Raw genomic sequence first — 26,192 nt, forward strand, 5'->3', positions numbered from 1 at the left:
TTCTTTTTCTCTTAGAATTGGTATAAGAAGAAGAACTTATGCTTTTAGAGTTTTGGTTTTACCCACAAGATCCTTTGCAAATAGAGGTATTTTTCAGTTGCAAAGATGAATAAAGGGCCTCAATCGTACATGTTATTTTACATCAGTTTCAGCTCTAAGGGAAAAGCTCCAGCCAGGGAGTTAGATCTGGATTTGAGCGTCAGCTTCACGACACACGACCCGCATGGCTTCAGACAACTTAGCCTCAGAATCTCCTCATCTGTGAAACAAGCTTAGTATCACCAGCTTCACAAGACCGCTGAGGTGATTACCCAGGAAATGCAGGTGAAAACGCCCAGAGCACAGCCTGCATGTATGAGTAATGAATTTTTAAGCTGCTGGATGAAAGCAGATGTCTCTGAGTCTGTGTATTTTTCTATTTGGTATTTTATAAACATTCTTAGAGCCCACTTTCTACCTAAGGTGCTGCCCTAAATGCTTTGGAAAGCAAGAGGAGAAGTGTCCCTGCCCTTCAGAAATGGAAAATTTAGAGGAAAAGGCAAATGCGAGGCCGTGGTCAACAGAGGTGCAAAGTAAACCATAGGTAATACTCGATGAAGCCTGGAAAGACCCCACGTAACAGGTGGGATTTGAGTTGAGTCCAGAGTCTGGCTGGAATGAGAGTAATTCTGCATCACCATCCATTCGTGTTACTTGTCGTACCCTACCTCTTCCCACACTGTTTCCTGGAAATCCAAATAGTCTTCCTTCATTCACGAGAACAGTCCAATCTCTCAATTTGCACAACCACTCACATTCAGGTCCGTTTTCCACAAAACAAAGGACGCCCAGTTAATGAGACTTACTACTCTTGGAAACCTGGTAGAACTAGGAATGGAGTTGTGCTGTGCTCCTGGCACTCGAGCAGGATGTCCTGAAGCTCTGGCACCAGGAAGAGGGTAGACAATTCCTGGGGCGGCAGGTGGCGGGGGGGGGGGTCAGGAAGGACTCCCTGCACAGAGGGCCCTGGAGCCATCAGTTAAATCCTGAACAGATGTTCACGGTGGAGTCAGAGGCTCTGAGTGTGTGTGGAGATGGGCACGGGTGGAGAAGAATCCAAACAGAAGGGACAAGGCCAGAGTCACTCAGGGCTGGGGTGTGGGTTGTGTGTCGTGTATAGGAGCCAAGAGGTTCAGGGCAAGAAAGTAAGACATGAATTCATGCAGACGGTCAGGGACCAGTCCTGAAAAGCACTGTTCACACTGTTAAAACATCCGATTGAGTCCCACAGTCATCTGTTCTCAGTCATGGGAACGAGTTGCCGCAAACACTGAAAATACTCCCATCAAGACCAACGAGTCAAAGCTCGAACGTCTTTTTCTATTCTATACACTCACGTTTTGCCCAATATATGATATTCTCACCCCGACCTACGACTATATACTCTGTTGAGTGGACGACACTGCAGTGTCCTCAAGGCTAGCACACTGGGATGTGTTTGTAAACCTAGGTGCTCCCGGGGATGTTTCTTTCATGTGAAAATCAACCACCCCGTGGGCCAGAGCAGAAAACAGAGAAGCACTGCTCTGGGCAGGAAGGACTTAGGCAGAGAAGGACACAGGACGTGTCTGATCTTGGGAAGGACCATTCTGGCTGAGGGAACAGCTCGTTGGGTGCGACCCGGGGGAAGGGGTAAAGGGGGCAGTAGCAGAGGTTAAGACAAGGGGGCCCCGTGGAAGGTATTGTGGGGAGAGGACGGACGGGACTGGACTAAAGGACACACTCGTGGAAGATGAGAGAGGGTGGGTTAACACACTGGTTACTCAACCCCTAGGGCTGGTCATGCTGAAGCCACTGAAACCGTTCAGGAAGCTCTTGTCAGACAGAAGTCAAAGGAGCGTGGGGTTCAGGGTGTTTGGAGATCCAGGGGCCAGTGCTCCAAAGGTGAGTATGTGCCCTATGGTAACGGAGGCCCAGGACTTCTGTAGGATTTCCTCAGAGGGCTCCAAAAACCCTCAGTTCACTAGAAATCTAAGAATCTCCGTTACACCGAAACAAAGCTGAATTATTCGCTGAAACCCACATGCTGGCAGGTGCCCAGTCAGTCCAGCTGACATTTCAAAGTCCAAACTCTTTAGGTTCTCAGGTGGTCGGGATGAGGGTGACTTAGAAGCCAGATGAGAGAAAGGACTACAATGTGGGTGTTGAATAAGAAGCAACATGGGTTTATGGACCCCGGGCCCCTGGGTCACTATGAATGAGTGAAATACGCATTATCCATGTACGTATTGACATGAGATGATGAACATGTGTTTATCAACTTCATGAGCCGTCTATATGTGACCTTTCCAGTCTGTATTCAGTTCCAGACAATAATTGTGAAATTCTTCTGTCAGTTAAAGAACTCCGTTCATTATTTGCTCAGGGGGTAGATTCTGGAACGAATTTTAAATCTTCAAATCCCTCATGATCTCCTGCACAGTGAGTTCATGACACAGTTTATTCTGTCATTTAAAAAGGGAGTGTTTTTTATTCCTCTGTCAAAAGCTAAATTCGCAAATGACTAGAAGCAAAGATTATATTTTGATCACCTTGTGGTGAGAGTTCAAATGGAAATGACAGACACTGGGACTTACTTTGCCTGCGACAAGTGATACTATTTCTAAATCTGACCATTTTCAAGGTAAAAAAAAATAATTTTACCATATACACATTATTTTCATGTCACATTGGAAAGTGTCCACTTTTTCAAAATTTCCATTCTGCTCTAAGATGTGAACAAATTAGGAACACGTACATTAAAAAGGACTTTGCTTTAAAAGGTATACACGCTGAGAAATACCTGACACGACAGTCTCTTACTCTTTCAGAAGGTTAAACTAACGTGACTGGGTTAACTTAAAATACACCTCAAAAATTAGTAAGTTAACTTACTCTCGGTCAACAAGCAAAACTGCATTCATCAAGAACACACAGTCTGCTTCAGTTCAGCTGTGCATTATACCTGCTAGAGGTTCTGAATTAGCCATGCCTACAACCTCTATCACTTCTTTTGGTTTCTTTCTTTAAGTGGCTGTAGAGTGGAACTCCAATCAGATTATTTCACTCTCTTGCTTAAAAAAACACTCCATGTCCCTTGGTAATCACGTGACAGCTCACCTCTATCTTTGCTTCCCACCCGAGTCACTGTCAAGCCAGACGTGCCCCATTAACTAGGCCCGTCTCCCACCCCACACCCTCTTCTCCAGGACAATTCTCATTTGTCTGATCTGTTTGTCTCTCTTCAGTTTTCCTGATACAAACAATAAATATGATCAGTATAATGACTTCAAGAATCTGATTAATTCATGTACATTCTGTATTTGTAAAAAAAAAACAAAGTTTATCATATTAATTATATATAAAGCCAGGTCATTTGGCCAAAAATCTCATTAATGAATTTTTTTAAAGCAATCATTTAACTTAAGTGACATCACCAGTGAATGAGAACATTTTAAAAAGATGTCTCACTGCACAGAAAATCACGCATAGTTTTGAGGTACCCTCTGCAGACAAGGGACGTAAAATATAACTAGAAGGATAAGGAATGAAGCCACAGAACAACTACTTGTACGGCAGCAAATTATAAAACAATACTGTACTTGACATAGGCAAAGCCCCAACTTTAAGAACTGTATCAACAAATGAATTTATCTACGAAATAAAACCCGACTCACAGACACAGAGAACAGACTTGTGGTTGCCAAGGGGGAGGCGAGGTGGGGGAGGGATGGACTCGGGGTTTGGGATTAGCAGACGCAAACTGGTACATACAGGATGGATAAACAACAAGGTCCTACTGTAGAGCACAGGGAACTCTATTCAATATCCTGAGACGAATCATAATGGAAAAGGATATAAAAAAGAATGTATATATATGTATAACTGAGTCACTTTGCTGTACGGCAGAAATCAACACAACATTGTAAATCAATGGTACTTCAATAATAAAAAAAAAGAGGGGCTTCCCTGGTGGCGCAGTGGTTGGGGGTCCGCCTGCCGATGCGGGGGACACGGGTTCGTGTCCCAGTCTGGGAGGATCCCACATGCCGCGGAGCGGCTGGGCCCGTGAGCCATGGCCGCTGGGCCTGCGCGTCTGGAAACTGCGTTCCACCGCGGGAGAGTCCACAATAGTGAGAGGCCCGCGTACCGCGAAAAAAAAAAAAAAAAGAACTGTATCAAATAGAAAAATGCAAGACACTAATGAAAAATAAAAGGTCAGTGAGTGGTAGGGAAGTTTAAGAAGCTCTCAGTGTAGACTGACGTCATCAGGGAGCCTGGTGTTGGGTGTGAGGATGCACAGAATGCGGCCGAGCACAAATATTGGAAAACAGTCCAAAGAAAATAGAGGAACACATACCTACAGGTACACTGTAATCACTTGAAAAAAGTTTTAAGGCCCAAAGCAATTAATCAATCAATTAATTTTTTCAAATACTTGTTTAATTCAGGGGACAAAGTTAGAACTGGTAACTGAACTGTTTCCTTAGCTTAACTGGTCAGTTCAGTCAAAATGGCCCCTGACGGATGGTGATTGTCAGGGACGATGTTGGTCAGAGGTACAGACTCCCGGTTTTGAGGTGAACAAGTCCTGGGATGTCATGTACAGCACGGTGACTCCAGTTTTCTTTTTTTTTTAATTTAATTTTATTTATGTTTTGATACAGCACGTTCTCATTAGGTATCCATTTTATACATATTAGTGTATATATGTCAATCCCAATCTCCCAGTTCATCACATCCAGTTTTCAACACTGTCTTGTATACAGGAAAGCTGCTAGGAGCATAGGTCTCAAATGTCCTCATCAGAAAAAAGGGACGTGCAAGGTGAGGGGTGTGTTAACCCACCTTACCGTGGGGATCACTTCACAGTGTACACGTGGATCAGGTCACACTGTGTACCTTAAACTTGCACAATGTTCTATGTCAATTATACCCCAATGAAACTGGAAAAATATGACCATTAAAAGACAAAGTCAGCATCCCAATGAGAAAATAAGTAAAAGGAACACTAAGTACGTGTCTTACATGGAATAGTACTGCTCACTTGAGCTTAACTGAAGTATAATTGACATAAAATGAATACAATGATTTAATACGCTATATAAATGGGCATGAATGACAAGTACTATAAAACTATTTCCTGAATTACTAAACATTCACAATGTTTTCTTAAAAAAACATTTTTAGTGTATTCGTTTAAGGCCAATTGATAAGGAGATAATTTTAAGTGACTAAGGATATTGGAACTGTAATAAATAAATGAATAATAATTTTTGCACTACACTGTAAAAATACATTGTACTAGTCGTCTATATAGGGATTAAAAAAACTGTGAAGAAAAAAACTGTGGACTCTTATTTCACATACAAATCGTGTCTGATAAATCACTATAGGCAGTTCCAACTTTATGTATAACTTTCAGAGCTTTTTTCTTTCTTTTTTCTATCTTTCATTTGTTTTTTTTGTGCAAAAGATAAACAGTTTCATTTTGTAGCACATACTCCAGTAGAAAACTGGGGGATCCTAGCCCGGCCAGGAATGAAATGTTCTGTTTTGTGATGGACATTTCCACATTCAGTGCTGAAATTGCCTAGGTAACTTACACTTATTTAACAATATGTCCCATTGTTTTCAAATACATTTTCTCTTTTATACTTTACAACACTCCTTTGGTTGAGAGCACACAGCAAGACTAAGGTCACCAGGCATGAATGGTACTGCCCCTCCAGACTTGTCCAAACAAGCCTTCTAACTCCTGAAACAGGGAACTAAAGTTACCTCTTTCCCATGCCTCAAAAAACCTTTAATATTTCCAATGAAAAAAAAAAACAGAAAAAGCTACACAGACAAAAAGGATTTAGTAAAAGGCAGTGACAAATAGCAGAAAAGAAATTTTACATTTAAAGGCATGGCTCTTCTTTCAAAAGTTTAAATCTTAAATTTCTCTAGGGTTATAAGATTCAAAACAAAATGACTGAGGTGAGGAGAACTCAATCAGGAAATTAATTTTAGAATCTGATCTCTGAACTTAATTTAGTAAATATAAGAATCATAGTCTGTTTTCCTGATAGAATCTCAGCCAATGGGACTGGCTAGTGAATAAGGGAGATAAAATTCATGATGTCTCCTAATAAATAGCTTCTAGAATCATGGGTTGACTCAAGAGAACTTAGTTTCTGGATCATTGCCAAGAAGCTTGAACTATTAGAAGCAAATTGGACATTGGTTTGTAAACTCAGGCACGGGCATCATAAGATGCAAACTGTGTTCATATTTTAATTACATATGTCTGTCCGTCTAGGATTTAAGAAGAATGTTTCACTAACTTGGTTGTACTTCTATGTACGAAAATATGTCCATATTACAACTACTCTATGGTTTCCAGTCTACTTCAAACAGGCAGCTTCCTGTTTATCAACATCAGTCAAGCGGAATACAAATGGAATTGAATTCTTAGTTTTAACTCAAGTGAACAGTTTTCTTAATCCCTCAAAAATCTTTTCATAAATATTTTGGCATCGGTATATGCATATTTCTTGGACTAGAAGTTCGGTCCAGTCTTTTGCTCATCAATTAATTAATTTTCTGCTGTTAGATGATGGGCCCTGGAAAACTTCACCTGCTGCAAAAGAGCTCGGTGAACCTGCCCGCTGAAGGCCTGGAGACCTATTTTCTACAGGAAGACATTTTTCCCAATGTTTCTGGGCAAACTCACGACAAACAGGGGAGAGCTCCCCTTCTTAATACACTTTGGTGGTCTGAGTGTCATCCTACAGAGCCCAGTCCTGCTGGCTCTGTCTCAAATAAGCGACTCAAAGCCTCACCTATGCCTTCTGCCATTTTATTATTAGCATGAATGAGAACTGAAACAGAGAATTATCAGGAGTTCAGGTCTTCCTCTGTAGCTGCAGAGGCTTTGCCAAAAATCTCTGCCCCGTCTTTATCATGAATCCCTAATCCAAATTCAAATGTTTCAATTTCCTCTAATATGATTTCAGGGCCCCTGAATTGTTAAAAAAAAAAAAAAAAAAAGCCGTGGTGGTTAACTGCCACTTATAACTCATTTAAATGGGATGAATCCCCACAATTCATCTCTTTTCAGTTTCTATAAAATAGTCTCCAATTCCTAAGAAAATGCTTACTGTTTACTAAGAAGACATGTATTTATTTGATTCTTACACTCTTCTACTATTAGTTCTAGTTTCTCCGTTTCCTAGATGAACAATAGATGCCAGTGCAGGAGAAGCCAATAGACTAGAAAGAACACAATTAAGTCTCTGCAATTGACATACAATTAACACATTTGTTTAATAGACCTGTGTGTATGTCTTAGAGTAATTCAAACATACAGAATGTACTTTTGTTTTTATTTATCTAAAAAAATGTTGAAACCTTTGGTGTGCGTTACTGCAATCCCTTTCTCTCTGACTCTCCCCACCAGGTGCAGGGAACCATCTTCCCAGCTCCCAATTTCAACCCCATGATGGACGCCCAAATGCTGGGGGAAGCACTCCAGGGATTTGGTAAGCCTGGTGATTTCTAGCACCTTTCTTGATCATTTTTTTCCTGTGCTTTACCTTGTCTTAAGACTATAATATGGGTGTAAACAGCTGATGTCTAACAGAAAGCAAACACTGATTCAAACAAAAAGCTGGGCAAAAAAGTAGAACAAGAAAAATAATAGAAAAGATCAACAGAATTGCCTCTTGCAATTGCAGATCTGACCTTGACATGTTTTTGCCTTAGATGCTTAAATGCCTAACAACTAAATGAAATTCCAAACCAAAAAACTTAATCTGGGATAAACATCCTTTTTTCGCCCTTGTTTGTTTTCTAGCCTGTTTCCTTTGAGACTCCCACATCCAGCCAAATCAGACTTCCTGCTGCTCCCCCGGGGGATCTGCTTTTCCACATCCCTGCAAATTGGCCCAGTAATCCCCCTGCCTGGAAGGCTATATTCTTCTCCCATCTACTTGGAATTCAAATTCTCTTCCTTCAGGAATCCCTTCAATTGAGCCTTCCTCTTTGAACCCTTCTTTGCCCTCCAAACTCATCAGTCGTCCCAAGCCCAGCACCTGCTTCTGCAAGGTCCTGCCTCTGACCCCACCTCCACCAGGCCTGTCCCCTCCCCCCACCCCCGTCACCTGCTGACTGGCCTCTGAGCTCCCAGGGTGGGAGGCTGGGTCAGGTGCTTGTAAGTGCATGTCCAGTGAATGAACTAGAGTTCAGGAAAGAAATGTGGAGAGAAGTGGGAAGTTGTTGAGTTCTTTTAAAAAAGATTTAATCTTTAAGATATGATATGGAGCTGTTAAACATCCAACCTGTCCTAAGGAGACTTCTGGTGAGCACGAAGACGAACACTGACAACAGAAAGGAAACGTTTGCATGAAACATAAAAAGCCTTTCATGAGAAAGCAAGCTCTCAGCTTTGAAGACAAGGTCATCTTTACACAAGCTATACTGTGTGTGTGTGTGTGTGTGTGTGTGTGTGTGTGTGTGTGTCCACTAGCAGGACCCTGGAGGAAAACAATAAAGGACTTTGAATGTGCTCTAAAGTCAACATTAAGAGTCCGCAATGCTTATGCCTTTAAAAATATTAATCATCGCTAGAAAAATCTGGAGACAGGGCAACGAACAGTTATGGATTAACTTTTTCTTCAGGAGAATAATTTTTGCTTTAAAACTATAAATCAGAGCAATCTGTTCACTGAAAATTCTTCTTTGTGCCAGTTTCAATTTTCCTGTCATCGCAATTTTAGGGTCAGAATTTGGATTCATTTTGACCCTTGTAGGTAGGTTTTTGCTCGTCAGTGTTTTAGCTGAAGAATTTCAGGAGGTTTGGGGTTTGACGGCACACCTCTGCTCTAGTACGACAAAGCAAGAACACAGCTCAAGATGCTGTGAAAGTCTATCCATCCTGATGCCCCTGGCAAAGGGCAATGGAAAACGACAATTGCAAATGTTTTCCTCGGCTACTGTGGGGTTTTTCCAGCTTTGCTGAGACACAAATGACCTATAACATTGTGTAAGTTTAAAGTGTACCATGTGATGATTTCAAAGACGTATATTTTGCTAAATGGTCAACACAATAAGGTTAGTTTACACATCCTTGTTCTCACAGAATTACCATTTTTGTCATTATTGTTATGGTGAGAACATTTACCCTCTACTCTCTTAGCCACTTTCAAGTATGCAATACAGTATTGTTAACTGTAGTCACCATGACGGATGTTAGATCCCCAGAACTTACTCCACTTATAACTGGAAGTCTGTACACTTTGACTGTCACCTCCCCTTTTCCCCCATCCCCCAGCCCCTGGTTGTTTCCATGAATTCAGCTATTGTGGATTCCATGTATGTGAGATCATACAGTATCTGCATTTCTCTGTCTTATTTCACTTAGCGTAACGCCTTCAAGATTCATCCATGTTGTCACAAACGGCAGGATTTCCTTCTTTCTGTGGCTGAGTAATATTCCATTGTGTGTGTATCATATTTTCTTTATTCATTCCTTTGTCGATGGGACACCTAAGTGGTTTCCATGTCTCAGCGATTGTGAATAATGCTGTAATGAGCATGGGGGTGGAGATAACTCTGCAAGATAGCAATTTCATTTCCTGTGGATAAATACCCAGGAGTGGAACTAGTGGATCACATGGTAGCTCTATTTTTAATTTTTTGAGGAACCTCCCTAACGTTTTCCATAGTGGTTGCACCAATTTACATGCCCACCAACAGTGCAGGAGGGCTCCCCTTTCTCCACATCCTTGCCAACACTTTTTATCTCTTGTCTTTCAGATGATGGCCATTCTGACAGGTGAGAGGTGATATCTCACTGTGGTTTTGATTTGCATTTCCCTGATGATTAGTGATGTTGAGCAGCTTTTCGTGTACTTCTTGGCCATTTGTACACCTTCTTGGGAAAAATGTCTATTCAGGTCCTTTGCCCATGTTTTTCAATCAGATTATTATTATTATTTTTTTACTATTGAGTTGTATGAGCTCCTGATACATTGCAGCTATCAACTCCTTATCAGGTATATGATTTGCAAGTATTTTCTCCCATTCTATAGGTTGCCTTTTCACTTTGTTGATTGTTTCTCTTGCTCTGCAGAAGCTTTTGAGTTTAATGTAGTCTCACTTGTTGGTTTTTTTTTTTTTTTTTTTTTTTTTTGCAGTACCCGGGCCTCTCACTGTTGCAGTCTCTCCCGTTGCGGAGCACAGGCTCCGGATGCGCAGGCCCAGCGGCCATGGCTCATGGGCCCAGCCGCTCCGCAGCATGTGGGATCTTCCCGGACCGGGGCACGAACCCGTGTCCCCTGCATTGGCAGGCGGACTCTCAACCACTGCACCACCAGGGAAGCCCATCACTTGTTGGTTTTTGACTTGGCTACTGTGTCTTACATAGAAAAATCAGAAAGCAAAAATATTCTCTGACGCAAATGGAAATGAGTAGTTTTAACAAAAATTGTCTTAAGTTGTATAACAATTCACCAAGGAAAAGCAGTACCTCTCAGGTAACAATGTCTAACAGTGCAGTCCACTTGCCAAGTCCTAACTGCGACAAGCTACTTCCCTACCCACGCACTCTTAGAACAACTGTGTTTCTTTTGTCTCAGTTAATATATATAATTTCCAGATCATGCCTATGAGATCCTGGGAAGGGGAACTATTTTTAACCTATATGCCTAACTCACGGTAAAGCTGCGTCCAGGACAAAATGAATCTTTGTGAAACACTGGGTGCTACTTAGACTAGGCGTCCTCACCTGCCCCAGCCCTCACTGACCACCAATATGATGTGAGCCGTAGGGTGTGTGTAGACCTTCTTTACAGAAGTGGAGGGAGTTTCCCTCTATTCCTAGCGGCTGAGTTTTCCTATATTTCCCCTAGAAGCAGTCGTTCAGCATTTACTAATTCATGCTCACGGTGACTTTGTAGAAACCTTTCACTAATAACAAGAATCAACTGTACATCATAAAAACCTATAAGACTGCTATAAGACTGTGACTTTGTAGAAACCTTTCACTAATAACAAGAATCAACTGTACATCATAAAAACCTATAAGACTGCTACGGTTCATCATGTCAGATTTTTCTGTTAAACCGTCGGATAGGAATTATCTAGAAGTTCCTGCCCCTAATATAACAGGACAAGAAAGAGAAATAGATACGATGATTCTAAAAAACAAATCAAAATTCTCTGAAATTGCAGAGGACATTATTAATATATCTCAAAATCCAAGGTAATCAAGCAAAAGCATTATTAAAAACTGTGAGAGTTCAATAATTTTTCTGGATACAAAGTCAACATAAAATTTGACATCATTTACTTCATTAAGCAATTATGTGTTAAGAAACAAAGCAAAAATAATATAGCTTGAAATATCAATAGAAATGCAAATATGAATAATTTCAACAAAATCAAGTTTCTTGTTATTTGTAAAAACTCTACAAATCTTTACGAAGTCTTTTAGAAAAGAAAAACACATAATTAATTCAACAGATTCATCATGTTAGTGACAGAAATATAATTTCTCTAAATCGATTCCTAAGTTTACAGTTATTTTAATTGAAATTTTAATAATATTTTTGAGATCCATATGATATTACTCTGAAATATCTCTAGAAGGATAAATGAGCCAGAGTTGCTATGAACTTTGAAAAATGGAGAGTAATTCAGAGAGGTAGGTTGTGGATAATCCCGACAGAACAACAACGAAAACCAGAAGGCTACAAAAATTACGAAAGTGTGACAACAGCAAAATCAACAATGGATCCAATTGAAAAACCTTCTATTTATTATTAAAAATACGTTCCTCTGGACCGCCCATCACGCAGTCAGCAGATCCCTTCAGAACCACCTAATGTCCCTTGGCTCCAGCGCTGAACCTGGGGCCCCGTGAACCTGATGCTCTGTGCCTTTCTCTACAGGCTGCCTTTGCTCCCAAACCCGAAATCCCAGGCTCTGGAGCTGATCCTCTGCCTCCCTCCCTCCATTCTGCAGCTCCATTTCTCTCCCCTGCATAAATACCTCGCTCCCCCTTTGGGTTCTTCCAGGCACGGTCATCCGTGTATATCCAGTCCTGTGCCCTCATTCACTGGACGTTTTCACATGCAGCTCATCACACTCCCATGATCCGAACACATCCAGGATGGCTTTAACTTCCAAAAAGATGATCTGCTTAACATCCTAGCACTTTCAACTCATTCTTCTCCTCATCTCCATCATTTGTCAAAGGGAAAGTATACCACACAGAATTCAACAGGCAGGGAAGCCTTTATGAAAGAGGAGAGAGACTGAACTCAGCTCCTCTGAAACAAAAGGCAGGCGAGGTCTGAGCCCTGGGATGTTCTAGAGGTCACAGGGGCGGGGGCCTTGGTCAACACAATGAGGACTTCTGAGGCTGCTCATTGGTACTCAGGGTCCTGCCTGCCACAGAGGCTGGGAGGCAGTGGCTCTATCTTTCCTGGCGATTGTATTTCAAAGGGATGCATCCCAAGTCCTTGAGAAAGGCATTTCTGGGCATTAAAACTGGCAGGTGGTTGGGACAAGATTTATGTCTTGAGGGGAAAAGAAAGAATTTACAACTGCAAGTTTTCTGAAGTAAATGCTCTCAGAAAAAAAGAAGGAAGGAAGGAAGGAAGGAAGGAAGAAAGAAAAAAAAGAAGGAAGGAAGGAAGGAAAGAAAGAAAGAAAGGAAGGAAGGAAGGAAGGAAGGAAGAAAGAGAAAGAAAGAAAGGAGGAAGGAAAGAGGTCAAAGGCTTCTAATCAGGAGAAGTTTGTCTGGATTTTGCTCAAGCTGAGGGGATGCTAACACCTTCTTGGTTACTCTACCACCACTAACATTGCAGCTAAATTTCCCTGAAGCAGCTGTGCATTCAGGCGTTTTTTCAGGTTCATGGGTTGGTGCAGGAGGAAGCGGGGCCTCAGAGCCCAGGAGCAGAGCCTCTGTTATGGGGAGGGGCCGCCCACCCCTGGGCAGGGGCATGGTCCCCCCCTCACAGCCCCTTCCCCAGGACTCTTCCTTCTGTTGGGGTCTGGACTGAGGTATGAGGCAGATGCTTCCCTGGGCTGAGCAGCTGGGGTTTGTCAAGTGGACTCAACTGGAGCTCTGTTTTCCCCTGACACTCCAAGGACAAAGTTAATGGCAGGAGCTGAGCTCTGCTGAAGAGGTGAGATGACCATGACTATCACATCTCCTGAGGTCAGGGAAACCTCTCCAAGCGCACATGCACAGAGAGGCTCCTCAGGGGGTCAAAAAGGGAGGGGGCACTACCCCATAATATGTGTTGTCAGACCTCCCGTCAGCCTCAGCGCTGGAATCCATCTTGGCAAAAAGATGTGCACACATACCGGGAGGGCCCTGAGACAGGTCAGATGTGGGAGAAGAAGGGAGATAATTGGCCAGAGGAGAACAGAGACCTGGAAGAACTGTCCCGAATAAGTGATTTAAATCCACTCTCCTCATTCAGGACTCCTGCACTCTTCTCTGGGTGTGTATCTGTGCTTTGCTTCTGCTCTAAATAAATCGCTTCTTTTTTCTCATACTGTGCTTCCAATGAACTCTGTGCCTGCTTTACAATGTCTCTTTGTGGGATTCTTTCTCCAAAGGAGACAATGACCGGGATCCTCTCACCTGCTGACATCAGCACCACAGCAGTTACTTTTGTCTTAATGTACATTTGTTGTAAGTCATATCAAACCGTACAGTAAGAAAGACACGTGGCCAATTCAAACAGGAATCAGCTTGGCGTCCAGGAAAGCCTTTTGTTGGTGGGGTAGGAGGGGTGGTAGAAGAAAGACCACATTCTTCACTCCTCTGTATTTTTATTGAATCCTTTTGAAGGAAAATCTGTAGTTGTAGCATCAAGAGGAGAGACGGGAGGTCCCTCGCCATGTTAGGGGCTGCCCTGTGACCTCCATCTGAGTTGGAATCGTTCCCTGCCTGCTGGAAGCAACACGGGGACAAGCTTGCATGCTGCCTTTGATCCCTGGACACTGAGTTCTTCCTACCTGCAGGGTAGCAGTCTCACGACTCTCCAAATACGCCCCTTTTCCAGGCTGCGACAAGGACCTGCTGATCGACATCCTGACCCAGCGCTGCAACGCGCAGAGGCTGGTGATCGCGGAGGCCTACCTGAGCACCTTCGGCCGGGTGAGTCACTCCCTCCCCACCCCTTTCCAAGGAAATTCCTGAGAAGCCTCAGAACTGGTACCGTTAGCCTTTTCAGCCTCTGATTACAAAGGCTCCCGACTTCACCAAACATCAGAAACGGTTCTTCTGCCTCAAATGTGTTGCACAGGATGTCGGAAAGAGACACATCAATGTGCCTGTGATCCCACCAACCCTTTCTCAGAAACTGTTCAGCTTCATGAAGTGAAAGTTCTGGTAGCCCGACACCACCACTGGTCCAGTTAGGCTGAAAACACCCCTGCGTCAGGCTCTAGGGAAGGTGCACAAGGGGCTGAAAATCCAAGGCCCCCAAATAAGATCTTTTCCTGCATTTCTCCAGAGGTCCTCACCCACCTCTCAACCCAAGCAAATTCCCCACTAGCTTTCCTTCCCACAGCTGCCCTTGCGCTTAAAAATAGTTTCGGGCAATCAAACTACCCACAGGGCTTTAAAGTCACCGCCCCCAATTTCAAAGCAAGCGGCATTAAAGCTTTCTTTTGTTATGCATTTACACCACAGATTCAGAACAGAAACTCTTCAGGCCAAAAGGACCTGCAACAGCAATTTCTTTGTCAACTGAGCCTTATCCATGAAACGCCATCATAAATCTTTCTCTGTAACGTTAGTCCTTAAAAACGTACTCCATCTCCAAACCTCAGTCTCAACACCTACGGTACGCAAAACAAAGGTATACCTCTGCTTTAGAATGAATGACGAGTCCAAAAAGCCCCCACTGCTCATGAAATTGGCTGAATTAAGCCGTAGCTGGAAACCAGTTTTGCTTTTTCTCCAGGTAAAACTGTTACTTTTCTTATGTTCCAATGACACCAGTGCTAGTTCTCTTTTGAAAGAGCATGTAAGAGCTATACAAGTTGCGGCATTAGTAATCCAATATTGTTTTGATATGCATACTGCCATAAGAGAGGTCATTTTTCAGTAAATTTTTAACCCAAAACTTTGCATACATCTGTGCTTTTCATAGATCAGGTTAACTTCGGTAACAGCATTACTTTATCACTCTCTACAAAATTACCCTAAAACAGATTCAAATAATTCAGAAATGAGGTGCTTACAACTCATCGAACAACGGATCCTCCAGGGTAGAGCACTTACCACACGCCCAAGGTCTCAGAGTGGTCAGATCCCCTGTGCTGAGGTCCCTGGGCACCGGGGAACTTAGGAACCCTTAGGCGAGCTGATAGGGGCCTCTCTGCTCTGAAATGCCCTGTCAGACATCAGTTACCAGGTCTCAGAGTCACTTTTCCTGTCCCGTGTCCCTGGCTCACACTGTCCTGATTTGGGCCCTCACCATGTGTTACCCAGATGGATGTGGAAATGCCCCTCGCCCCCAGAGCTGCTGCCCCCCAGCCCTTCCCCTGCGTACCCCCCAAATTGAAGTCAGAAAGAGTCCAAATCTAAAACTCCACTTTCTTGCTTTAATCCCTGAGCATTAATCTCAATTCCCCTCACAAATACCCATCTGGGCACCGAATTCAACCCACCTGCCCACAGGCTCACCGAGTCCCCCAGCCCCTCTCTGCTCCGCACCTCAAGCCGGCTCACCACCTCCTGCTTCATCCGCCACATCAAACGCAGGCCCTGCGGTCTGCAAACTGACAGCAGGCTGCCTGGCCCGCCTGGTCCTCCGTGTATTCCAGGGCCCAGACCTGCACAGCCAGGCCACCCTAGACACGCATCCCTGACACCTGACACCGTTGCACCACATCCTCTCCAGCTGCTGCCCCATCCTCTCCTGCAGGCGCCCAGGTCAGGGGGTCATGCTGTCCTCCTCCCCGCCAGGGGTTCAGGTTTACTTACCTCCTGACCCCTCGACCATCACCTCCTGGAAATCAGGGACCGGGTTACTGGCCGCCATCCTTCCCACCAGAGTCCTGCCTGGGTCTGACACAGAACAGGCACTGCATTTATAGAATTCCACTCTGCCTCTAAAAACAAAGGAGAAAAAGAAAAACATCACTTTAGAATCCAATAGTTAAAAAGAACATTCACAAACTGCCTACATTTCCCTTCTCCCTCATTCCCTGCTCTGGCTGCCCCGGGTCACCCTGCCTGACCTTGGTGAGGGCCCCTTGACCTCCCCCAGTGCTCACGTTCAGAATGATTTCTTCCACCTGGGCAAGGTGTGTCTTCTGCTGGCTTTCCCTTTCTGCGGGAGAGTTTATAGATTTCTTGTATGTTAATCATTGATATTCCTATATTTTTATTAATGTGAATAATCAAGATTAGAGGGAATTATTTTCTTAGCTACTGAGTAAGGTACAATTCTAGGCATGTTCCATAAATACGTATTATTATATATTTGACTCCTGTCTAACAGCTCCCAAGTTCAAAAAGGAGGTAATACAAATGCTAAAGGAATTAAGAAAAATTTCGATAGAAACGCAGATCACTGTAACAAGCAACTAGAAACTATACAAAGGAGCCAGTCAAAATTAGACAGCTCAATTGCTGAGACAAAAACTGAGCTAAAAGCAATGAATAGCGGACTAAATAATGCAGAAGAACAAATAAGTGATCTGGAAGACAGAATAATGGAAATCACCCAATCAGAACAGCAGACAAAAAGACAAATAAAAAAAGCAACATACGAGACCTATGGGATAATATAAAGTGTACCAACCTATGCTAAATAGGGATCCCAGAAGGAGAAAAAAGAAGAAAGGGGATTGAAAATGTATTTGAAGAAATTATGGCTAAAAACTTCCCAAACCTAAAGAAGGAAACAGCTATCCAGGAACATGAAGCACAGAGGGTCCCAAACAAGATGAATGCAAAAAGACTCACACCAAGGAATATCATAATTGAAATGGCAAAAGTGAAAGACAAAGAGAGGATTCTAAAGGCAGCAAAAGAAACACAAAGGGAACTCCCATAAGGCTATCAGCTGATCTCTCTGCAGAAACTTTGCAGGCCAGAGGGAGTGGCAATATATATTCAAAGTCCTGAAAGGCAAAAATCTGCAAACTTGGATACTCTACCCAGCATGATTATCATTTACAACAGAAAGAAAAAGAATCTCAGACAAGAAAAAGCTAAAAGAATATAGCAATGTTAAATCTATCCTAAAAGAAATATTGCAAGGTTTTCTCAAAAGAGAAAAGAAACAACAATCTATAAGAAAAGGAAAAACGTAACAGGAAAGGCAAATATATAAAAGGACTGAAAATCACTTAAATTGGCCAATACATAGATTAAAAACAATCAAAAATTTTTGTAAAAGTGATTGTAACTACAATTAACAGCAAAAGAATAAACATGAAGATAAAAATAGGATGTCAAAATTACAAAATGTGGGAAGGCGAGTAAGAAAATGTAGAACTTTTAGAATGTGTTTGAGCTTATATGACTATCGGTCTAAAGCAATTAGATATGGTTAAGGGTTAACATACTTGAAAATCAGGGTAATTACAAATAAAACACATACAAGAGATTCACAAAAACCAAAAAGAAAGGAGCTCAAGCATAATACAAAAGAAAATCATCAAATCGCAAAAGAAAAAACAAAAAGAAGAAAGGAACAAAAGAGAAACACAAACTCAACTGGAAAACAAGGTTTGAAATGGCAATAAATACATACTTATCAAAAATTACTTTAAATGTCTATAGGCCAAACGCTCTGTTAAAAAGACACAGAGTAGCAGATTGGATAAAAACAAGAACCTACAATATGCTGCCTACAAGGACTCACTTTAGGGCACAAGTCACACAGATTACAAGTGAGGGGTCGGAAAAGATATTTCATGCAAATGGAAATGACAAGAAAGCAGCGGTAGCTATACTCATGTCAGACAAAATACACTTTAAAACAAAGGCCATAAAGAAAGACAACGAAGGACACTATATAACGATAAAGAGGATCAATACAAAAGGATATTCCACTCATTAACATATATGCACCCAATATAGGAGCACCTAAATACATAAAACAAATGCTAACAGATATGAAGGGAGAAACTGACAAAAATACAATATAGTAGGAGACTTTAACACCCCACTGACATCAATGGACAGATCTTCCAGACAGAAAACCAGTAAAGCAACAGAGACCCTAAATGACACAATGGAACAGTTTAACTTAATTGACATCTACAGGACACTACATCCAAAAAACTGCCAGAATACACATTCTCTAGTATACATCACATACTAGGAACAAAACAAGCCTCAAGAAATTTAAGAGGAGAGAAATTATTTCAAGCCTCTTTTCTGACCACAACGGCATAAAACTAGAAATCAACCACAGAAAGAATGGGGAAATTATCACATGCAGACTAAACAACATGCTACTGAAAAACAAATGGGTCAATGATGAAATCAAAGAGGAAATCAGAAAATACCTCGAGACAAATGGCAAAGAAAACACAGCCTTACAAAACCTATGGGATGCAGCAAAGGCAGTTACAAGAGAGAAGTTCACAGTGAGATAGGCCTTCCTCAAGAAACAAGAAAAATCTTAAATTAACAACTTAACCTACCACCTAAAAGAACTAGAAAAAGAAGAAAAAACAAAACCCAAAGTTAGCAAAAGGAATGAAATATTAAAGATCAGAGAGGAAATAAATAGAGATAATCAATAGAAAAAAAATCAGTAAAACCAAGAACTGGTTTTTTCAAAGGATAAACAAAAAATCAACAAACCTGTAGTCAGGCTCACCAAGAAGAAACGAGAGAGAACCCAAATAAACAAAATAAGAAATGAAAGAGGAGAGGGCTTCCCTGGTGGCGCAGTTGTTGAGAGTCCGCCTGCCGACGCAGGGGACATGGGTTCGTGCCCCGGTCTGGGAAGATCCCACATGCCGCGGAGCGGCTGGGCCTGTGAGCCATGGCCGCTGAGCCTGCGCGTCCGGAGCCTGTGCTCCGCAATGGGAGAGGCTGTAGCAGTGAGAGGCCCGACTACTGCAAAAAAAAAAAAAAAAAAATGGCCATACTCCCCTATCATTTAATGTGATCCCTATCAAATTACCCATGACACTTTTCACAGAATTAGAACAAATAATCTTAAAATTTACATGGAACCACGGAAGACCCAGAATTGCCAAAGCAATCCTGAGAAAAAAGAAAAAAACTGGAGGCATAAGCCTCCCAGACTTTGGACAATACTACAAAGCTACAGTAATCAAGACAGTGTGATATTGGCACATAAACAGATATATGAATCAACAGAACAGAAGAGAGAGCCCAAAAATAAATCCACACACATACAGTCAATTAATCTTCAACAAAGGAGGCAAGAATACACAGTGGAGAAAAGACAGTCTCTTTAACAAGTGGTGTTGGGAAAGCTGGACAGCCACACGTAAATCAATGAAGTTAGAACACTCCCTCACACCATACATAAAAATAAACTCCAAATGGCGTAAAGCTTATATATAAGACACGGTACCATAACACTCCTAGAAGAGAACATAGGCAAAATATTCTCTGACATAAATCCTAGCAATATTTTCTTAGATCAATCTCCCAAGGCAAAGAAATAAAAGCAAAAATAAACAAATGGGACCTAATCAACCTTAAAAGCTTTTGTGCAGCAAAGGAAATCACAAACAAAACAAAAAGACAACCTATGGACTGGGAGAAAATATTTGCAAAGGATGCAACAGACAAGGGTTTAATTTCCAAAATATACAAACGGCTCATAGAGCTCAATATCAAAACAAACAAACAAAAAACCAACCCAATCAAAAAATAGGCAGAATACCTAAATAAACATTTCTCAAAAGAAGACATACAAATGGCCGATATGTATATGAAAAGATGTTCAACATCACTAATTATTAGAGAAATGCAAATAAAAACCACAATGAGGTATCACCACACACCAGTCAGAATAGCCACCAATAAAAATTTACAAATAACAAATGCTGGAGAGAGTGTGGAGAAAAGGGAATGTAAATTGTTGCAGCCACTATGGAAAACAGTATGGAGGTTCCTCAAAAAACTAAAAATAGAGTTACCATATAATCCTGCAATCCCATTCCTGGGCATATATCTGGAAAACATGAAAACTTTAATTTGAAAAGATACATGCACCCCAATGTTCACTGCAGCACTGTTTACAATAGCCAGGACATGGAAATAACCTAAATTTCCAATAACAGGGGAATGGATAAAGAAGATGTGGTACATATATATACAATGGAATATTACTCAGCCATAAAAAAGAATGAAATAATGTCATTTGCAGCAACATGGATGGACCTAGAGGTGACCATACTAAGTGAAGTTAAGTCAGACAGAGAAAGACAAATGTCATATGATATCACTTACATGTGGAATCTAAAAAATAGTACAAATGAATCTATATAAAAAACAGAAACAGACTCACAGAATAGAAAACAAACTTATGGTTACCAAAGGGGAAAGGGAGTGGGGGAAAGGGATAAATTAGGAGTTTGGGATTAACAGATACACGCTGAATATATAAAATAAACAACAAGGGTTTACTGTCTAACACAGGGAACTATATTCAACATCCTGTAGTAACCTATAACTGAATCACTTTGCTGTATACTTGAAACTAACACAATATAATAAATCAACTTACTTCAATATAAATAAATACATTTTTAAAAAATTTACTTATCACTGCACAGTGACAAAGCAGCTTGCACAAGTGTTTTTATAATATAAAATTGCCCAAGTATTTACACAATGAATACCAGTGGGGGTAGAATGAAGACAACTTCTAAGTTACACTTTGTACAGGCCTACATCACAGAGTGTTTCAACAGCAAGTATTTTTTTTATGATAACAGAAAAGGCATACAAGTTAAAAGCATATAAAACTACTCCCCTGAGCATATCAGACAGAGTGCTAGTCATCCTTCTATGTCTTGCCCCTGAGTGCACACAATTAGATAAAGGTAAAAAGAAGAAAGGAAAAGGAACCGCCATGTTACTTTGTTTAAATGGAGCTGTCGGAATTGCCGTGGGTGGCCCACCTGCAGCCCCCAGGAGCTCAGAGCAGCCCAGCTTGAACAGCATGTACTCATTAGCCTAATGCAGGGCCAAGCTGTGAGGTCCATAGCGTCCCTGTAGGGCAAACAAGAAAGCAGAGGCAGTCGGCCTGGGGAAAGGCACACTCCAAAGGTTGCATTGGCAAAGCTATTTCTAGCCCTCCCAGAGAGAATTTAAGACTCTAACTAGAGAATGTGTTTGAAGGCTCCTCTTTGAACTTGCAAAGTTTAGCTACTTAAACATATTATTCAATATGTATCTTCGCAAATGAAAGTGATATGTTCTTGTGATGTCCTGAAAAACCACTGTAGCACTCTTTGCCCATGTGCAGTGCAAGGGCACTGTAATTCCTGAGTTCCAGCCCCTCCATGAAATCAAAGTGCGTGCAGATGGGGAACGTTGCTTGTTTTTCCTTGAGCAGCCAATGCCTCCAAACAAACAACTGAGGAAATACGCGTGGACCCATTCGTTCATTATTTTATACCAATGCTGTGTAGCTGGCACCGTGCTATGGCTGGAGAAACTGCCATGAATAAAACAGACCAAAAGCCCTGCCAGGGTCTTTACCTGGTGAGACAGAGAAAAATTAGTGAAACGTGTCCTGTTAGAAGGGACTACTGCTCTGGAGAAAAGTTGAAGCCTGGTGAGAAGGACAGGGAGTGCTGGCGGACCAAGTGGCCAGTAAGTCCCCCACGTGCGAACGAGTTCCGTTCCCAGAGTGCGTTTGCAAGTCCGATTTGTTCGTTAAGTCCAGCAAAGTTAGCCTAGGAACCCCACTGACACAGTCGGCTGTATAGTATGTACTGTCATAGGTTTATAATACTCTTCACACAAAGAATACATAAAAAACAAAGAAACACAAAAAATAGAGAAAAGGTTTTTAATCTTACAGTACAGTCCCTTGTAAAGTACAGTAGTCCAGTACAACAGCTGGCATCCAGGGGCTGGTATCGAGGGAACAGGCAAGAAGAGTTACTGATTGGAGGAGGGAGAGGCGGTGGGAGATGGCAGAGCTGAAGGATCGTCAGCAATAGGGGACGGAGGGCGAGCTGCAATTTCACTCACGCCTGACGCTGATGGCACAAGCTCTGGTTCCTTGCTGGATTCACTTCTATCTACTCTCTTGAAAGAACGATCCAGTGATGTCTGGGTAGTAGCTCTTTTTTTCTCGTCATAGATGACACGGTAGCACTGGATTGCATTCTGAACGGCTGCTGCAACCTTCATGTACCGTTCTACGTTCGGGTTCTGTGCCTCAGAAACTAACAGTGCCTCCTCAGATAGAGAAAATCCCCTTGCCGTTTCCTGCGTCGTGAACCTCTTCGGTTCTTCAGTTACTTCTTCTTCTCTCTCTTTGTCCTTTCTCTGGGCACATTCGCATCTCTGAAAGTTCACACCGTGAACGTTCGTATGTAAAGGACTTACGGTAATTGTAAATAGCCTGACGATGGCAGGCTCTGTGAAGAAGTCCAAGGGGCGAGCCACGTGCTGGGCTAGAGAAGGAACATTCAAGCTACAGGGAGGAGAAAGCAATGGCCCTGAGGGGGCAGGTCTGCTGTGCCAGGAGCCACCGGAAGCCCAGGGGGTGGAGGGGGGTCTGGAGCAGGGAGAGGAGGGGCAGGAGGTGAGGGCACAGATTGGCCAAGGGGACATCGTGCGCCTTGCTGACCATCGCATAAAACACCTGCATGTTTGCTTATCCCGAGCTCAGCTGCACAAAAGTAGCTGTAACTCATCCTGGAGTTGGGAGTGGCAAAGGGTGTTTCTGCAGAGGAGTGACTAACTGATCGGCATTTTTCCAGGAGCACCTGTCAGGTGTGTGTGGGGAGGACAGGTGTAAGGGCAGAAGGGGACTCACTCGGAGGCTGCTGCATTGTCGTAAGGAGCCACGACGGTGCCGAAGCCAGGGTTATGGTGGTAAAAGTGGGACAAAATCGTCAGTTTCTGGATGTAAGTTAGAGACCATAGAATTTACTGACAATGGATATTGGTAACGTGTGAGAAATGCAGTGTAACACGCAAACTTTTGGGGTGCAGAGAGACAGAAAGAGGGGAGAGAGGAAGCAGCTAGTATCAGCCATTTTTAATCTGCAGCAAATTACCTAATATTTGGGGGGGGGGGTAGATATTTTGAGTGCCTCATACCTCCCAGAAAATATTTTAAGAATTCCACCTGAGTTAAATATATTCTGTTAAGGCCAATGCTATGAGGTGGGTGCTGTTAGAATTCTCACTGTACAGACGGGAAGCAGACACAGAAGTAAGGGCACCTACCTGTCACCTCACAGCTGATGCTCGGCCAGGACCGGAACCACACGCCACCCCCAGGCCTGGGCGCGACGGGTTGGGAAGACGCCTGGCACTACCTGTTCCACTCAAATTCTCTGACTTCCTCGAGCTACCTTATGAAATCAGTTTGCTAGAGCCATGTACACACGCACGCACGCACACGCATACGCGCACGCACACGCATACGCGCACGCACAGACGCACGCACGCACACTTGCGCTCCAAAGCAAAGCTCCCCCGCGCCATCTAGCGGCCGCGCTGATCCCTATCAGCAGTGGAAACCGCACGGGTGTTCAGGGTCAGCGCCCAAGGCGATCACAGGTGAAATAAGGGAAGATGCTGTTATGAATGTTTGGGAGGGATACGGACCCAAAAAGTGACTGAAGATCAAATGGAAGATTTTGCAGTGCCCAGGCCATTGCCTTTGTCTTTTACATTTAATCAGTAAATTCAGGGCTTTCTCCTCCCACATTTATTCCTTTATTCTCGCACTTGTTCACATGTTCATTTATACATTATATACCACGTACTCTGCACATCTGAGTACTCAGCACTGTGCCAGAGCGAGATGATGGATTTGGGGACATTTGTGAGAAAGTCCGTGTCTGATAGACGTTGGGGGGACATAAATGCATATAATATGGTCATTAAATCTGGTGTAATAAGTGCGAGGGTGGAGCAGCGGTGGCAAAGAAATGATCAGCTTCCCCGAGGGTCAGAGGAAGTCTCGCAAAAGTAATGATAATTCTAACATTTCTATCTTTCCATCAGCTTCCAGGACCCTTTACTCTCTACATAAAAGTCTATTCCATTGGTCTGTTTGCATTTAAACCTTTAAGGCACTGCGCTGGATTTAATTTTTTGTTGGTTTTTTGGTCTGTTTTGGGTTTTTTTTTTTTTTTTTGGTATTAGGACAGCACTAGTCACATAAAATAAATTGAGAAGTATTCTTTCATCTGCTGCTTTCTACAAGATTTTGTGTAGAGTGGATTTTACTTCCACCTTAAATGTTTCATAGATTGTATCAAGTGATTTCACCCGGGTCTAGAGATTAAGCGTGTGGGTTAATTGTGAATCCAGTTTTTCAAAATAAATATAAGGAAATTTCGACTGAGTTTCAAACTCTCCTTGAGTTTATTCTGGTAATTTGTGTCTGTCAAGGAATCGAACCATTTCAACTAAATTTTAAAATACAGTGGTGTATCTTTGAATTATGGTTTTCTGCAGATCTATGCTGAGGAATTGGTTTGCTGGGTCATACGGTAACTCTATTTTTGTTTTCTGAGGAACCTCCATGCTGTTCTCCATAGTGGCTGCACCAGTTTACATTCCCACCGACAGTGCAGGAGGGCTCCCTTTCCTCCACACCCTCTCCAGCAAGTCAAGCCTTAGCTTCTGCTTGGCTGTTTCTGTGATGCAGCCACAGGCAGCTTCTAGGGATGCACCAGCAAGGCAATAAACACAACCTATAGGTGGTGAGCAGCCTCTCCAGCAGTTATTATTTGTAGACTTTTTGATGATGGCATAATTCAAAAGGATACATGCACCCCAATGTTCACTGCAGCACTATTAACAATAGCCAAAACATGGAAGTAACCTAAATGTCCATCGACAGATGAATGGATAAAGATGTGCTACATACATACAATGGAATATTACTCAGCCATGAAAACGAATGAAATAATGCCATTTCCAGCGACATGGATGGACCTAGAAATAATTACACTAAGTGAAGTAAAACAGAAAGACAAATATCATATGATATCACTTATATGTGGAATCTAAAATATGACACAAATGAACGTATTTACAAAACAGAAACAGACTGACAGCCCAGAGAATAGACTTGTGATTGCCAAGGTTGGAGAGGGAGGGATAAATTAGTAGTATGGGGTTAACAGACACACACTACTATATATAGAATAGATAAACAACAAGGACCTACTGTATAGCAGAGGGAACGCTACTCAATATTTTGTAATAACCTATAAGGGAAAAGAATTTGGAAAAAAATAAAATATATATATATGTATAACTGAATCACTTTGCTCTACACTTGAAACTAACACAACATTGTAAATCAGCTGTATTTCACTTACATATATAGTGTTATAAATATGTTCATAATATTCTTTTTTCCTTTAATGTCTGTAGTATTTGTATATGTCACTCTTACTTTGCCAATATTTTTGTATTTTTTTTCTTGTCAGTCTAATTCGAATTTTATTAACATTACTCATCTTTTCAGAAAATTACATTTTGATTTCATTCACATTTTCTAGTATTTATTAATTTTCAGTTTCATTGATTTCTGATCTTATTCTTATTTCCTTCCTTCTTATCCTGGACTTAATTTACTCTTCCTTTTTCTAGATTTTTTGAGGTGGAAGATTAGGTCACTGACTGTATGTTTCTCTTCTAACATAAATATTTAAAGCTAAAAGTGTATCTTCAATTACTATCTTCACCACATCTCACAAATTTTGACATGTTGCATTTTCACCTTCATTAAATTAAAAGTATTTTCTAACTCCCTTGTGATATATTCTTTGAGATTTGGATCATACAAAAGTGCATTTTGAAATTTCCAAACATTTGGGATTCTCCAGCTATATTTTTATTGTTAGTTTGAAGTTAATTTTGTTGTAGTGGGAGAATAAACACCTGTGAGAGGCACATTATGAGCCATATTGAAGGAAACATCTCAACCACATGCTGTTCCAACTAT

At 42.0% G+C, this 26,192-nt stretch overlaps 1 protein-coding gene across 1 annotated transcript in view; it reads left to right on the top strand.

The window, feature by feature from the left end:
• The first annotated feature begins 1,821 nt into the window (after positions 1-1,821).
• Positions 1,822-26,192, top strand: part of ANXA10 (annexin A10) — a 43,344-nt gene continuing 18,973 nt past the window's right edge. The window contains exons 1-3 of the mRNA XM_073805690.1: positions 1,822-1,923; positions 7,463-7,544; positions 14,085-14,179. Of these exons, the coding sequence (XP_073661791.1) occupies positions 1,822-1,923; positions 7,463-7,544; positions 14,085-14,179 (279 nt within the window). The remainder of the gene's footprint in view (positions 1,924-7,462; positions 7,545-14,084; positions 14,180-26,192) is intronic.

This window comes from Tursiops truncatus, chromosome 6 (genome assembly GCF_011762595.2).
Source record: "Tursiops truncatus isolate mTurTru1 chromosome 6, mTurTru1.mat.Y, whole genome shotgun sequence".
Lineage (NCBI taxonomy): Eukaryota > Metazoa > Chordata > Mammalia > Artiodactyla > Delphinidae > Tursiops > Tursiops truncatus.